At 48.7% G+C, this 16,486-nt stretch overlaps 1 protein-coding gene across 1 annotated transcript in view; it reads left to right on the plus strand.

The window, feature by feature from the left end:
* SLC7A13 (solute carrier family 7 member 13) overlaps positions 1 to 16,486 on the plus strand; it is a 34,857-nt gene that overhangs the window by 6,469 nt on the left and 11,902 nt on the right. The window contains exon 2 of the mRNA XM_075583010.1: positions 15,846 to 15,977. Coding sequence (XP_075439125.1) covers positions 15,846 to 15,977 — 132 coding nt within the window. The remainder of the gene's footprint in view (positions 1 to 15,845; positions 15,978 to 16,486) is intronic.

The raw sequence follows: 16,486 nt of genomic DNA on the forward strand, positions 1-16,486 counted from the left end.
AATTCTCAATTTTCTCTAGGCTGCAGGGCAACTCGGTCCCCTTGTTTCTCCACAGGATCTGCGGACGTGTCTGTTCCTTCCACGGTAAGTGAAGAAACGCTTTTCTTTTTTCGCCTTTTTGTTTTGGATGACACTGTCCCCTTAGGGATACTGGGGTCTCCATCTTCATTTGAAATTTTAGCAGCGTCACTGGATCCACCCGGCTTTTCTTGCAACTGTAATAGCTGACGGAAATATTCGGTGATCCACTGCTCCCGCTCTTTCTCCTGCTGATCATATTCGTCATCATAAGGAGCGGTCTTTTCGGTTCGTGCCGAGTTCAGGCACCCCCACCATTCTTGGAGTGTTTTGTGGGTGTGATTCGGTTCGGGTTTCCCATAAGAGATGTCTTCCACTTTATTGGACTGGAAGGGCCACTCTTCCATGGGGTAGGGTTCATTACAGGAACGCTGCATCTTGTCATCCATTTTGTGGCCATCAGGTGTAATTTTCTTCCTGACCTCAGGAGGCGCTTTTGCAGCTGTTGCCGCTGTATTTGCTAGAACCCCCAATTGTGGTAGTCCTACAGGTGGGCATATTTTGCTTGTAGAGGTAGTAGCTCTCACAGGCATCTCTGTAGACTTTTCTTTCTTGGGTAAGTTTTTACAATATCAGCAGTGCTGTGCACGCATTTTCTCTCATCAAGTATACAGGATGTGCACTTGCTAGGTTAAAATGTCTATTTGCTTTACACCATTTACTTGCTAGGTATAATCCCTCTGCTTCAGCCAAATAATGTGGTTTTCTGCTTGAGTTCAGTCTCAACTTTTTGGTATTATGACATTCACTCTTCACACTTTGGATACCTTTTACACAGCTCAGCAATTCCTTTTTTTCTAGTAGGCAATTTTACCCTCAGCACTTGTTTACTGAAAATTCCCCCGCTTCAGCACAGTCTTGCATCAATTTTCAAACTTTTCTGCATATACTCCATTCACAACTGGTAGTCCTATGCGGTGTGGCAGCCTTTACTTGCAGAATCAGTACCGCTCGTGGGTCACCATCTGTATTCACTGCTTCAGCTAAACATTTGAAAACAACAAACGCCTATCCCTTTTAAGGGCTAACTCACTTCTTGAACCCCGACTATGGCTGGAAGGCAAACCCCCTATTTCAATGACCATATTACACTTTATTGTGATAGGCAAATAAGGTTTACCTGCTTCAGCAGTTTCTCTCTCTCCTCTTGGGATTGGGGGAAAGAGTCCATCGGTGGTTTTGTAAGTTTCAGTGCAGTGTAGATTTCCTGCCTGGGTGTGTATCTCTTTAACTCTGTCTCTGCTGCATGAGTTCCTTTGGTCAGGCTGTTTGTAGGCAAAAAGTACAAAAAAAAATTCACAGGCAATCTATCTCCGGGTCCCTTCAACTTCAAAGACCACCTCTCGTCCCACTTCTGACGACCATATGTAGGCGGACGCTCACAGAGGTATGCAAGGGAGACTGGTTATGGTGAAATTAAATAAGGCTTTTATTGCGCCTGTTTCCTTAACATCAGGAAACCATCCAAACAAGGGGTAAACAAAGCTTCTATTCACTTGGGAGTATTTCTAGTGAAATACTATGCAGTCCACAACTCCCTTTAGATAAGCATGTCTCCCACCCCAAACATATATCATGAAATGAGCAGATATAAAAAGTCTTATAAATGAAAGTCTTATCTGTTCCTTGTGGTTTGGAGGGAAAATCTTCCCTGTTCCTGGTTGCTACCTTTTCTTCAGGGTTTGTCAGCATTCAGGTTTAGAAGTTTCCCCGGTGTCTTGCAAGCAGCCTCTTCTGGTAGATTCAAGACGTCTGTCCCCATGTCAGTCTCACACGTTGTGAGAGTCAGGGACCAATCTCACTTCCTGTCTCAAGTGCAGGCTTTTCTAAGCAACCTAATCAGGCAGGTGGTGTTTGTTAATTGACTACCAGCAGTTAACCACCACACTGCTGGATTAGAGGCATATTTCCTGAACAGGGATAACTCCCCTGTTACAATCCTCTTCTTCCAGGTCTCTTGACACAGCTAGACACTGGAATTTTCCCCTCAGACTCCTCAGAGCTCCCACCCACACATGACCAATTTCCCACATTTGTATCAGAGAACTTTGTTAATAAAAACATTGTAACAGCGGGATCTATATATTTTACCCCCTGGGAACTACTGGTCGAGGATGGAGCAATGGCAGGGGCAGAATGGGCCTGGGCAAAGTCCACAATATCCTTCACAGGGGTTATCGTGAGATGGGACTTTTACTACTAGGGCCTGTGACTGGGGCTTAAGCAAGTCCAAAATCTGTCCTGTGGAAAGGGGCTTCCCTTTGCCTTTGGCTGGGGACATTAGCTGGGGTTCAGCGACACGGTGACCTCTTCCCACTCCTACAGGGGCCTGGACGGTGTAGGGATGTGCTGATCCTTTCTAGTGCTAGGCTTCACCTGACATGCAACATCATGTGGACACAGGCTCACACTCACCGCAGCTGGAATCAGCAGTGGTGCGACCGGCTCTGTGGGCGCCATCTTAGTGATATCATCTGCGAGAGGCAATCTCGCGAAACCACGGGGGCAGCTCAGGCCTGGCGCCAGTGATAACGCAATTTCCGGTAAGACCGGAAGTTCGTCACGGAGCTGCGCACCGGACAAGGCCGGACCCAGCGCCTCAATTAGGTAGGCCGCAACTGGATCTGCCGTAAAATAGGAATGAGGTGGCTCACCCACAGCAAGGTAGGGGACATCCATCGTTTCCTCCACAGGCAGATTATAGGCAGCACCGGCGTCATCTGGAGTCACGGAGCTTCTAGGCCGTTCCGGAACCTCCGCAGCCTTGGGGATGGACGCGATCGGGTTGGGACTTCTCTCTGCATGGCAGGTAGGCTGTGGGCTCTTCTCCACAGGACCCGCCCAGTAGAGATCTTCTTCCTCGTGTAGGGGGGACACCTTCACCAGGACACAATGCCAGAGTGAGCCAGTCGCCCGGGCGACCATGCGGGTGGAGCTACCTTGCTCCTCAGTCACCTGGGGACTCACACCCGACACCCCTGGGGCAGTCAACTCACCCTCTTTGTCGTCGACAGTTACCAATACCAAGCCTGGGACCGTCGGTACATCGTCATGGATTGGACTGGCATTTTAGGGCCCACGGCCCACAGCAGGGTCCGCGGCAGTAGATAAGGTAGTAGGTGGCACCGGACCACTTGGGCATCCGGCCACATTGATAAGGGTGCACGGGCCCGCAGCTTCCGTTGCAGGGATGATGAGAGACTGTACCAGTCGGGGTCACGGCTCTTGAAGAGGCACACACCTCCAAGGGCACTTGGCTGGCAGGCCGCAGAAAGAAGGTGCAACAGGGCAGGCACAGCGCGTCGAGGCCGACAGGGCCACCAGGCAGCCAACAGTGTGTGCATAGGCACTGCAGATGGACTTGGCCACCGACCCTTGCCATCAGGTAACCACCTGGGAGGGAGTAGTTGGAGACTGCTAGGTCGAGCACTTCGCTAGAGGCATCCATATTGAGATAGTATTTCATAATAATACATTAGCTTCTCTCTCTTTGGCAGCTCACAGAGGAATAATCACTTTGGAGGCAGTACAGAACTCCTCCCAGCACTAGACGCTCTCTGAGTGGCTGGACAGATAGTTAGCTCCTCCCCTGGGTGAAATCAGAGGCAGGGTGTTTCTATGTAGAACTGAGATGACACCCTTTGTTTGGAGCCTAAAGCTTGCAACTGTTTTGCAGATATTTTGCAAACGTTCCACACCATCCCATGCGGACCCGTTTCTTGGCGGGAGCGCCATTTTGTGACTCATGCACCAGGCACCACGCGGTGGACGCCATATTGAATCTCTTTATACTTGTACTTTTCCTGAGGCTGCAGATAGTCTAACACAGCAATACACCTCAGCTAGGCAAAACTCCATTCTATACGCTCTTGACAATTACAGCACAGTGCAAATACCCTGTGACTCTATGTTCTTGTTACTGGCTATATGTGCTCTGGGTTCCTCCCCATACAATACTCTTTTGTTTCCCCTGTTGGCAGCCATTATCGCGGATCCTATCTAGGGGTCCCTCTTAACTGTGTTAACCAGGCCACCCTCTAGGCTTCCTGAACCTGCCTCATGGCGACTTACACAGCAATAGCCATATCTCTCCAGACCTTTCACCCTGTAGGGACATCTAGGTCGTCTGTGCGAGGTAACTCTCCCCCTAACTACCCCTAGATTCCCTCCTTCCTGGTACTTGATCTGTCTACACTAAGTCTCAGTTCCCTGAGAGGTCGCCCTGTACAGCATCTGCTCTGGTAACAATAAAAGCCTGTCCTGCATCTCAGTAGCACCTCCAAATGTAGCACTGTTTCCCCGCCTCGTTGGGAGATTGTACAGCCTAAGCTACATGTATGTGGTGAACTACCTGTTTGGAGCAGGAGATACTGAGCTGTCTGCGGTAGAGTAGAGACTTGGACAGGCTTGGGTTCTCGTTCTGTAGTTCTTTCTCTGGTGTTCAGCGCCTCAATGTGTTGCTAGCTTATGGATATGGAGTTCTTTTATTGCAGGCCTGCACAACTCCAGTCCTTGAGGGCCGCAAAGAGGCCAGGTTTTCAGGATATCCCTACTTCAGCACAGCTGGCTCAATTAGTGGTGCAGTATGACTGTGCAGGCCTGTATTATTGGAATGATTATATATTGTGGCAAACGGCTCCCTTTATGTAGCGCTGCCGTTTGCCCAGTGTAAGGGTCTGGGGGTCACGACCGGCACACTGCATATACGCCTTACCTTCCTTGGTGGCCGCCACCGATGCCGCAGTTCCCGGGACACCACCGGCCCTCCGCTACCATGGGCATCTCTCCCGCGGCTCCCTCTCCTCTTCCGGCTCGCACGCACCAGCCCATTGGCTTTACAGGGCACGCGCGGACCCGTGCCTCTTCTGCTCTACTGTCGGAGGCTGGCTCCACCCCGTCTATCGCGTCACCACGCGCCACGTACCCAAGCTTCAGGGCCGCCCCTGTCTGCCTCCTTCTTCCCTTGGCTCCTATCCTGGCTCTTCCTTGGGCCGTGCATTCGCTCCTCCTTTCCCTCTGATTGGCATCTGTCGGGTATTTAGATCCATCTCCTTAGTCAGTCAGATTCTGGTACCTTGGTGCTGTCTGGTCTTGTGCTTGGCTCTTGCTCTTGTTGTTTCAGTCTCCACGCTCCTGACCCGGCTAGTCTGCAAACCTTCTCTGGATCATGACCCTGGCATTTCTCGACTATGCTGTCTTCTCTAACCCTCGGACTTGGCAAACGGAACTCGACTACGCTGTCGTCTCTACCCCTCGGACTTGGCAAACGGAAATCGACTACGAAGCTCTCTCTACTCCAGACCTTTTGGCTTATGGACACGACCACCCTACATTCTACTACCAAGGACCTGGCACGTACCCGACTAACCCTCCTCTTTAGCCCAGACCAGGCTTCGCTCAAATACCACACTCCGGGCATGTCTCCATTGCTGTGGGTGTTGGTATTCTCCCTTCCCACCTCAGTCTTGTCAGGTTTGCGGGCAGCACGAGTGTGACGGTATGCAGACCCCAACAAACTCTGACCCCACTGTGGTGGGCCAAGCCCTGGCCTCTATTTCGGAACATTTTTCATTTTTGGATAATCAGGTTGCCTCCCTAACCCAACAAATCTCTACCTTGTCTTTACAACAGTCTCAAGCTAGCGTTATCAAGCCTGCTACTCTTTTTACTGTTTCCTCAGAGGGTGCCGCCGCACCGTAGCCACGGATTCCCGCGCCAAACAAGTACGCCGGAGATCTGCTTGTCTGCCGGGGTTTCTTAAACCGGTGCGACATTCAATTCGAGCTGTCTCCCTCTCGCTTCCCCTCCAACCGAACCAAGGTAGTCTATATTATTGCCCTTTTGACTGGATGCCTTAGCTTGGGCTTCACCCATTTGGGAATTAAGGCCCAAGCTCACTCACGATTTTGCAAGCTTCAGAAGGGAGTTTCGTCAAGTCTTTTATACCCCTGGCTGAAGCCACACTGCTGCCTCTTCCTTGTTCCATATTTGGCAAGGTTGGAGGTCTGTAGCAAGGTACGCACTGGAATTCCGGACTATTGCGGCCGAAACGGATTGGAATGATGGCGCACTCTCCGCTGCATTCTGGCAGGGTCTTTCCTTAAAGGACGAGCTGGCGGCCAAAGAGAGACCATCTTCTTTAGAGGCACTAATCTCCGTATGTATCAGGGTGGACCAACGTCTACAGGAAAGGTGTGTCAAACGCCAATGCCCTCGTTTTGTTTTGGGTATGTCTTCTGTTTCCAGGAATCCTTCTCCTACCCTGCCGGATTTGGATGCTCCCGAACCCATGCAACTGGGTAGTCAACAGCTCTCTCCTGCTGAAAGACTGCGTTGAGGAATGAGGGACTTATTTTCTATTGTGGTTCATTCGGACATATCTTACCTCGTTGTCCCTTGAGACTGGGAAATGCCAACACCCAGTGAGGTATGAGGGATCTCACTGCGTAATATCTCTTCTTTCCCTTCTATCAAGAAAAAGCTTCCCAAGAGAATTCTACTCCCCGTCTACCTCGAGGGTGCAAACTTCCGAGTCTCTGCCTTCGCCTTCCTTGACTCCGGCTCTGGAAGTAATTTTGTGGACCCGGACATTACTATCAGGAACAACATCCCTCTGGTGGAGAAAGCAGTACCAGTCGGTCTCGAGGCCATCGATGGACGCCCGCTTCAGGAGGCCTTCATCTCTCTGGAGACATCTCCCTTATCTCTCTCCACGAAGGATGGACATTCGGAGCTGATTTCCCTTGATGTCATCCATTCCCCGTCAGTTCAACTCACTCTGGGACTGCCGTGGTTACAACTTCATAATTCGGTTATTGATTGGACCGACAACTTGCCCATTCAATGGAGTTCCCCACGTAAGGAATCCTTGTCTTCACTGTAACGGTACTGGCCAGCCTGTATACTACTACTCCTGGGGAGATCTCTATGCCTGAAGTCTATACTGAAATTTTGGATGTCTACAACAAGATCCAGTCCGAGTTGCTCCCTCCTCACCGTCCCTTCGATTGCCCAATCGACTTGGTACCCGGAGCCACTTTTCCCAAGGCCAGATCTTATCCTTTATTTTTGCCCGAGACAGAAGCCATGGCGGAGTACATTGGGAGAATATCAAGAAGGGTTTCATTTGGAACTCCACTTCCCCCGCCGGAGCTGGTTTCTTTTTTGTGAAGAAAAAAGATGAGACTCTTTTCCCCTGTATCGATTATCGCGGACTTAATAAGATCACTATTGAAAATCGCTATCCAAAAACCTTGATCTCAGACCTTTTCGATAGGTTGCAGGGTTCTACCATCTTTTCTAAGCTTGACCTACACTACCGACACACTTTATTAAAGTGTGGCCGGTTCCGCAAGCCGGGAGATTTCCCGGCTTGCTAGTGGGCGCCCCTCGGCGTGCCGCGCGTCACCGACGCGCGGTCACGCGTCATCGGGAGCCTGCGCCCCCTGTCTCTCTCCGAGGGAGCCCTGGTGATCGCGGGACGGCGGCAGGGGGTTCCGGGGGACCCGGCAGACCCAGCAGCGGTAGGGAGAGCGCCCCGATCGGAGGGCGCTCTTCCGCTGCTTCGGCACGCGCCCGTCACCCTCCGGCGCGCGCCAGGATACTGCTGCGGCCAAGAACGGGCAAATGCTCGAATAAACTTGGCCGCAGCAGTACGAGGAGCCTATAATTTAATTCGCATCCACAAGGGAGACGAGTGGAAAGCCGCATTTAATACGTGCAGTGGTCACTATGACTATCTTGTTATGCCATTTGGATTATGTAATGCCCCCGCTTTTTTTCAAGAATTCATGAATGATATTTCCGCGATGTCCTGAATATCTTTGTAATTGTCTACCTGGATGATATTCTTATTTTCTCTAAGACTCTTGATGAACATATCTTACATACCAAGCTTGTTCTCTCTCGTTTACGAAAAAAACGACTCTACACCAAGATGGAGAAGTGTCTGTTCCATCAGTCCACAACCGCATTCTTAGGCTATGTTATCTCGGACAAAGGTTTCACGATGGATCCTGAGAAGCACAAGTCGGTCCTGGAATGGCCACAACCCAGTTCCTTAAAAGCGATTCAGCGGTTCCCCGGCTTCGCCAATTATTATCGGAAGTTTATTGCTAATTTCTCCACCACAGTAGCACCCATTACCGCCCTCACCAAAAAAGGGGCTGATACATCTTCTTGGTCTCCTGAAGCCAGCCAGGCGTTCGAGTCTCTTAAAAAAGCCTTTGTCTCTGCTCCTATCTTGCGCCACCCAGACCCCACTCTTCCTTTTACTTTAGAGGTCGACGCCTCAGACGTTGGAGCAAGTGCTGTGCTCTCTCAAAGAACCACTCCTCAAGATAAACTTCACCCCTGCGGGTTCTTTTCCAAGAAATTCTCCCCACCCGGGAGAAACTACAACGTTAGGAATAGAGAATTGTTGGCCATCAAGATGGCATTACAAGAATGGAGGCATCTCCTTGTAGGAACTAAGGAACCTATTATGATACTCACAGATCATTAAAAAAAAATGTATATTGAGGGTGCTCATCGCCTTGGTCCTCATCAGGCTTTCTGGGCATTGTTCTTCTCTAGATTCAATTTCAGCATCTCGTACATTCCGGGTATCAAAAACGTTAAGGCGGATGCATTGTCTCGTCAGTTCTCCACAGAAGAGAGGTCTGAGGAGATTCCTGAAAGTATCCTTCCTTCTAAATTCATTATTTCAGCCACTTCTTTTGATATTTTGGATAAAATCTTGGAGGCCCAGTCACAGATTCCCGAGGGGCTAGAGGTACCTGATGGATGTCTATACGCCGCCCCACGATTTCATCGCAAGATCCTTGAATGGGGCACTCTTCCAGATCGGCAGGTCACCCTGGCATGAAGAGGATCATGGATTGAATCAGGCGGACCTTCTGGTGGCCTAATATGCTGAAGGACATTCAGGAGTTCACCACCTCATGTCCTGTTTGCGTTCAAAATAAAACGGTCCGTCAAAAGCCTTCTGGTCTGCTACGTCCCCTTCCGGTCCCGGATCGTCCTTGGACACATATTGCTATGGACTTCATTGTGGATCTCCCACCTTCTAACGGAATGACCACAATTTTAGTCGTTATTGATAGGTTTTCCAAACAAGCCCATTTTGTTCCCCTGAAGGGTTTTCCTAATTCTGCCACGCTGGCAGATACCTTTGTAAAAGAGATTTTCCGTATCCATGGTATCCTGCGTTTCATCGTTTCTGATCGTGACACGCAATTGGTTTCTAAATTTTGGCGTGCTTTTTCTCAGAGGTTGGGCATTTCTCTTCTTTTTTTTGTCTGGGTATCACCCCTAAACTAATGGCCAAACCAAGAGGATGAACCAATCCCTGGAGCAATATTTGCGATGTTTCACTTCTGACTCCCAGGATAATTGGGCAGAATTACTCCCATTGGCAGAGTTCGCTATCAATTCCCTCAGGAGCGAATCCACCCAGGAGTCACTGTTCTTCATAAACTATGGGTTTCATCCTAATCGACTTCCTATCCCCCCATCCACCTCCAGAGTCCCTGCAGCAGATTCCTGGGTTACCACTCTTCAGAACTCTTGGAGGAGGATTCAAAGAATATTACGGGAACCGATCCCGAGACAGAAGAGACAGGCAGATCGTCTTCGTCAAAAAGCACACAAGTATAGACCTGCAGATAAGGTCTGGCTCTCTTTCAAGAATATCAGATTGAAGACACCTTCTCTGAGGTTATCTCCTAGGTTCCTTGGCCCCTTCTCTATCCTTCAAAAGGTAAATCCTGTGGCTTACCATCTTCGTCTGCCACCGTCCATGAAGATTCTGCCAGTCTTCTGCCGGTCCATCATCGACTCTCGCATCTTCCGAGGCAAGGTCCAGTTCCTGGTCCACTGGAAGGGGTATGGACCGGAGGAACACTCCTGGGTCTCATGGCTTGAACTCCATGCTCCTTCCTTGCTCAGGCGTTTTCATCCAAAGTTTCCCCATAAACCCTGGGAAGATCGTCCAGAGTTCGATCCTCAAGGGGGAGTACTGTAAGTGTCCGGGGGTCACGACCGGCACGCCGTGTTATCCCCTTACCTTCCTCGGTGGCCACTGCCACCACCACAGTTCCCAGTCCCCAACGGCCCTCCGCTACCACGGGCATCTCTCCCGCGGCTTCCTCTCCTCTTCCAAGTCGCGTGTGCCAGCCCGTCGGCTTTACAGGGCATGCACAGACCCGTGCCTCTTCTGCTCTACTGTTAGAGGCTGGCTTCGCCCTGCCTATCGAGTCACCACGCCATGCTCCCAAGCTTCAGGGCCGCCCCTGTCCACCTCCTTCTTCCCTTGGCTCCTATCCTGGCCTTTCCTCAGGCCGTACCTCCGCTCCTCCTTCCCTCTGATTGGCATCTGTCAGGAATTTAGATCCATCTCCTCAGTCAGTCAGTGCTCAGCATAGATTCTGGTACCTTGGTGCTGTCTGGTCTTGTGCTTGGCTCTTGCTCTTGTTGTTTCAGTCTCCATGCTCCTGACCCGGCTAGTCTGCAAACCTTCTCTGGATCTTGACCCTGGCATTCCTCAACTACGCTGTCTTCTCTACCCCTCGGACTTGGCAAACGGAACTCGACTACGCAGCTCTCTCTACTCCCAGACCTTTTGGCTTACGGAAACGACCACCCTACATTCTACTACCGAGGACATGGCAAGTACCCGACTAACCCTCCTCTATAGCCCAGACCCGGCTTCGCTCAAATACCACACTCGGGCATGTCTCTGTTGCTGTGGGTGTGTGGTGTTCTCCCTTCCCACCTCAGTACCGGGGTCTTGCCAGGTTTGTGAGTAGCACCAGCGTGACATCCAGGCTCTTTGCGACACAGTCTTCTAGGGTTAATTTGTAGCAAAGGACAAACACGTGTATACACACACAAGAGGCACTCAGCCCTCAACCTTCAGCGGTTTATTTTTCGACAAGCTACTTAAACCACAGGTATACTGTGCCTTTAGAAAAACAATATGATAAAATAAAAACCTATTCCCTATAGGGAAACTAACTTAACTTTGCTGTGGCCCTTTCTAATGGCGCTTGCAAGCTAAACTGGTTCCCAGCCCAAAACATATGCTATCTTAAGCAACCAAAACAGTCTTTTAACATTGCAGAGTCTTATTAATTGCTTATCTGTATTGTAGGGGATTCCTATCCCAGGGTCTCTGTGTAGGTCCAACAGCAAACAGGAACGCCGGTTCTGGGGAGCCGGCTGTGTCTAGTCTGTGGAAATCTTTATCCTGGGTGGGGTTCCCAGCTGGTCCCAGCAGCCGTGCTTCCTGCAGAGCTGGGGAACCAGAAAAGCCAGACTCCTTCCTGGCTTGGAGAAAATCAATCTCCCCCTTGCTGGGGAAAAGCAGTCTCTCTTGTGCAGGAGACTGCCTTTTTAAACATTCACTTAGGAGTGCTGTCTTAATTAGTATAATGCAGCAAGCTCCCATAGAGGAATTTAATCTCCTGCACACTGGAACCTATCCACTCCGCTAGCTCTCTTGTCCCCAATGACATTGACTCCATTACATATCCTCCCTCCCAGCTCATTCCTACTGGGGTGAGCGACCAGTGCACAATTACCGTGCAAAAACATCAGGGACGTCCTCTATTTCCGTCTTTTCCTAGTCTTCCAGTTGAAAACTTTTCCCTTCGGGGCAATTACCAGGCCTTCTGGGCCTGCAGACTGGTAATTCGCTACCTCTTTGTCTTGTGCCGGTTTGGCTTTCTCTTATGAAGACAGTAATTCCGCATTAGCGGTGATGGTTTTTGGACCTTCCTCCATCAGCGTACCCTCGGCGTTTGAGACTAGAGACCGGTCATTTACCACAAGTTCTCTATTTGGTTCCACACCTTTTTGCTTCAGTATTTCAGCCTGGGCGAGATTCTCATTAACCCCAAAACAATGAGAATAGACAGCACTCAAAAGCGTATTTAAAAGGAACAGGCGCAGGGTGCCCACAGAACACAGGGGGACCCCAATTCCCCCTAGAGACAATAGTAAATTTTAACTTAAGTTCCAGCACTCACTGACTATAGAATAATAGATCAAACAAGGTAAATGCCAAAGTAAATTATTTAATCAGCACAAGACCATATAACTAAACTTGGAGTGATGTGGCACTAGTCGGTAAACAATAGACCCTACAATATGGGTGGTAAGGGAAAGGGAACACAGGGATAGGGACTTTGACTTCCATCCCTCGGCTCTCCCCACCGCAGGACCTAGATCAGGGGTACCAACAGCAGATTCTGCATCTGCAAGCCTCTTGGGAAAGGATTCAACAAAATCTCAGAAAGGCAGTCTTGTTGCAGAAGAAACATCGTCGTGAGACATGAAACTACATTCCTAGGCAAAAGGTATGGCTGTCTACGAAAAATATTTCTGAAGGTTCCTTCTGCAAAATTGGCACCCAGGTTTATTGGCCCATTTCTCGTTATCGAGAAGGTCAATCCGGTGGCCTACTGGCTGCGGTTGCCAGCATCGATGAGGATTCCTTCGGTCTTCCATAGTTCCCTACACAAGCCTTTCATCCAGGATACCCAGTTCTCTGCGTTGACGTCTCCTCCCGAGCCTCTTCTGGTTGAAGGCCAACAGGAATTTGAGGTCCAGACCATCCAGGTAAACCAGAGGAAAACTCCAATACCTGGTCCATTGGAGGGGCTTCGGTCCTGAGGAGCGCTCCTGGATCCCATGGGACCAACTTCATGCTCCAAGGCTCGTTCGGGCCTTCCATCATAGGTTTCCCTCCAAGCCATCCCTAGGATGCTCAGAGGTCGCCACTGAAGAGGGGGGTACTGGAGGATTGGGCATCGGTCCCGCTCCTGTGATGCACCACATGATGAGACGGGTGATGCACCTCGCACTGAGGTTGAGCACAGGCGCCCTGCACCCAGGCATGAAGACACCGCACGGATCGGGCTTAGGCCCGCCCCATGACACATCCCGTGATGCCACGGAAAACGTCCCTCGCGCTCGCGCACCTGCACACCAGCGTCGCATCACATGGGCATGCAAGGGGTTAATGAAATCTCCAATTACCCCACACAATGGGGGGGAGGGAGAGAGACACTAGGGGGAGGGAGAAAGAGAGAGAGAGAGAGAGAGAGAGAGAGAGAGAGAGAGAGAGAGAGAGAGAGAGAGAGAGAGAGAGAGAGAGAGAGAGAGAGAGACAGGGGGAGGGAAAGAGAGTGAGGGGAGGGATAGAGAGGGACTGGAGGGGAAGTGAGAAATACTGGGAGAGGGAGAGACTAGGACAGGAGTGTGAGACTGGAAGAGGGGAGAGAGTGAAAGACAATGGGGGGAGGGAGAAAGAGACACACACTGGGAGGAGGAAAAGAGAGAGTGGGGGGAGGGAGGGGGAGACACTGAGGAGAGGAATAGAGAGGGACTGGAGGGGGAGTGAGAAATACAGGGAGAGGGTGAGACTGGGAGAGGAGTGTGAGACTGGAAGAGGGGAGAGAAGTCCTGAAAGGTTCTAATGTGGCAGGAAGAGAGAGATTAATAATACAGCAGAAATTGGGACGCTATTAGACAAATATCATAATATTTATTTTTAAGTTATGTAATTTGTGTTATAAATACTTTTTTTGTAGGCGCGTGGCGGGGGCGTTACAAAGCTGGTTCGCCCTCAATGGCTGAACCAGCTCACGTGCGCTGACGTCATGTGATTTTGATTACATCAGGCAGGGGGGGCCCGAGAAATTTCATGGATGAAAAGGGGGGCTCTGCATAAAAAGTTTGCTCACCCCTGATTTACAGTACACTGATTTCAGTGGTGTTATTCACATCCAGTACTACTACATTTGTTTCCAATTAAGCTGTTGTTGCCCACAAATTCCCAGTCGTTATTCATTTCCAACAATGTACATCACAATTTATACTTTTAAACTTATATTTAGGTGATAGACTATAGACTTTTTACATTTTTAAATGAGCTTATTGTGTGAATCAGATAAGTGTATGAAGGTTTGCAGTTAAGATATACTATATTTATGGAGCTGATTGGAAAGAACAACTATATTTAAATATTTTACTTAGTCTATGACACTGACATCGTTGAGAGAACAAACAAAGAATTGGTGGGACAGCGGACCCATAAAAAAAATGTTAGAACTCACCAGGTATACAAAAAATGATTTTTTTCCATGTTTTTTACTATGTAATTTAATTTAAAAAAAATATTTTTGTATACATGTATCTGGTGAGTTCCAACATTGTTTCATGCGTCCGCTGTCCCACCAATCCTTTGTTTCTTCTCTATATGCCTGCCCATGATTGGAGTGACTCACACAGGCAGTACTGATCTACGTGCACAGCATGCTTACTACAGTGTCATGCCAAACTGAGGGAGAGACGGTGTTACACAGGGAGCAGCACGACTCCACACCGATAACTCCAAGAGACAACGGGTCATACTTCCAGTCCAGGCTACGATACAGAGGTAACATATTTGCCTCTTTTTGACTACCTGGTTAGCCTGTCGATATACAGTACCCTTGCAGTGTTCTCCGGTTCTCTCTCCCTCCACCAGTTTGGACTTTTCTATACCAGTTGATTGTATAGTATTGTCAATGATGCACCCATAATTATAACATTGTGCCTAGTGCCCTTTCCTTGAGCTTCTTCTCAGCTTGGTTCATTTACTGACATCATCGAGGCAGAAAATAAGCATCAATTAGGTCCTTTATCTGGAGGTATATAGTCCTCTATCCTCTGGGATCAGGCTCTGTGTCCAATTACAGTGACACTGGGGTGGTGCCTATTAGAGTTACTTATTGCATAGCATTTCCTGAATTTAGCAGTTCCTCTCCACCCTTGAGAGAGGATAGTCTATTCCACCAAGCTGCCAGGGCTCTGGCAGACTTTGTGGCCCTCCCTCTGAGAGCGGTAAGGGAAGACTATTCCTTTTACTCCACCAGGAAGTAAGAGAAGAGCAAGGACAGCTTCTAGGGCCCTGACTAGGAGTGGAGTCCAGGGACTTAGGTACTTCCTTCAGGTGACAACCTGTGATGAGTGGCTGAGTGACCGGGCTGCATGATGGGCAGTCTGCCTGTGGAGGAAATAAAGTATACCTTTGCTAAAGAAACCTTCTCGCCTGAGCCTGGAATCATTCAGGGAGAAGTTGCACAAATAGGTTCTCCTTCACAGATTCCTCCCTACCATGCTGGGGATCTGTTGGAGATGGAGGCGCTGTACCATGAGTGAGTATGACTCAGCCATACCTCGAAAGCCAGTCCTGATATCATCCCCCATAACCACCGCGGGAGACTCAGGGCCCCCTGTTGCCAGCAGGTTTGCACCACATACACTCAAGTAACCAGTACACCATTTCCCCTAGGGTACCCAACATGAGATTGAGGGGTTGGGGGGGAGGAGGGGGAAACAGGGTTACACTTACAATTGTCCTAAGAATGGAGAGTGGGGCCGGAGAGCTCTGGTAATCAGCTGGGTGCAGTAGTTGTTAAGGATCCCGGACCTGATCTGCTCACTCGTGCTGTAGGAAAACCCTCGCTCTCACGGACGCCACTTCTCACAGCTGAGAATCCAAAGAGCAACCTCACGTGACCTCATTTCTTTAGCTTTATTTTATTTAATTTGCATCCTTATTGTGTTTAGTGTCTTTGCCTATATTTGGTTTTATGTGTATGAAATACCCCTGTGAGTTTTTTACTAATAAATTTACCAGCTACTCAGTGCGCCTCTCTCTCTGCCCATTGTTTTCTTAGTTATGTAATATTTCATTGAGTACTTTTTTTTTGTTTCAGAGGAGATGAAAAATCCAAGTAAGAACATCCCTCGCAGTGTCATAACAGCAGTGTCTGCAGTGATTGTATTCTACTTACTAGTGAACATCTCATACCTCACTGTTTTGACACCCAAGGAGATTGTATCTTCAGGTACTGAAATTTTTATTTTGTCAAATGAAAAAAAAAAGCTGCTTTCACTGATTAAAACATTTGTCTGAATGAATGCATGAGCCATGTAGAGAAAAGCCTTCATAGTGATACTTTACTGTTATTGGGAGTCAAAAGTGATGCAGTACATGTTTCTTCCAACTGCTGTATATATATTTATTTATTTATTTTTCTTTATTATTGATCACAAGTTATTTTTCACTTTCCAAAGGGCGGTGTTATTTTTGTAATATATTATTTTTATAATTCCCTGTTAAGAGTTTATTTAGTTAGGATAGATGTTTTAGATGTCAATTACATACATCACTACATCAATACTGTAAATACTTATATATTCATATTCCACTAGCTTGTGATTTCTATCACATTTATGATAGATTGTTTACTTAAACACTATTATTAAACACGGATGGTATTTTTTGGAGAGCCCTTTACCCTTTTGTTGTTTGGTTACAAAATGAACAGACAAAAATAAAGTTATCGCTCAATAC

The sequence above is a fragment of the Ascaphus truei genome, chromosome 2 (genome assembly GCF_040206685.1).
Source record: "Ascaphus truei isolate aAscTru1 chromosome 2, aAscTru1.hap1, whole genome shotgun sequence".
Taxonomy (NCBI): Eukaryota; Metazoa; Chordata; class Amphibia; order Anura; family Ascaphidae; genus Ascaphus; species Ascaphus truei.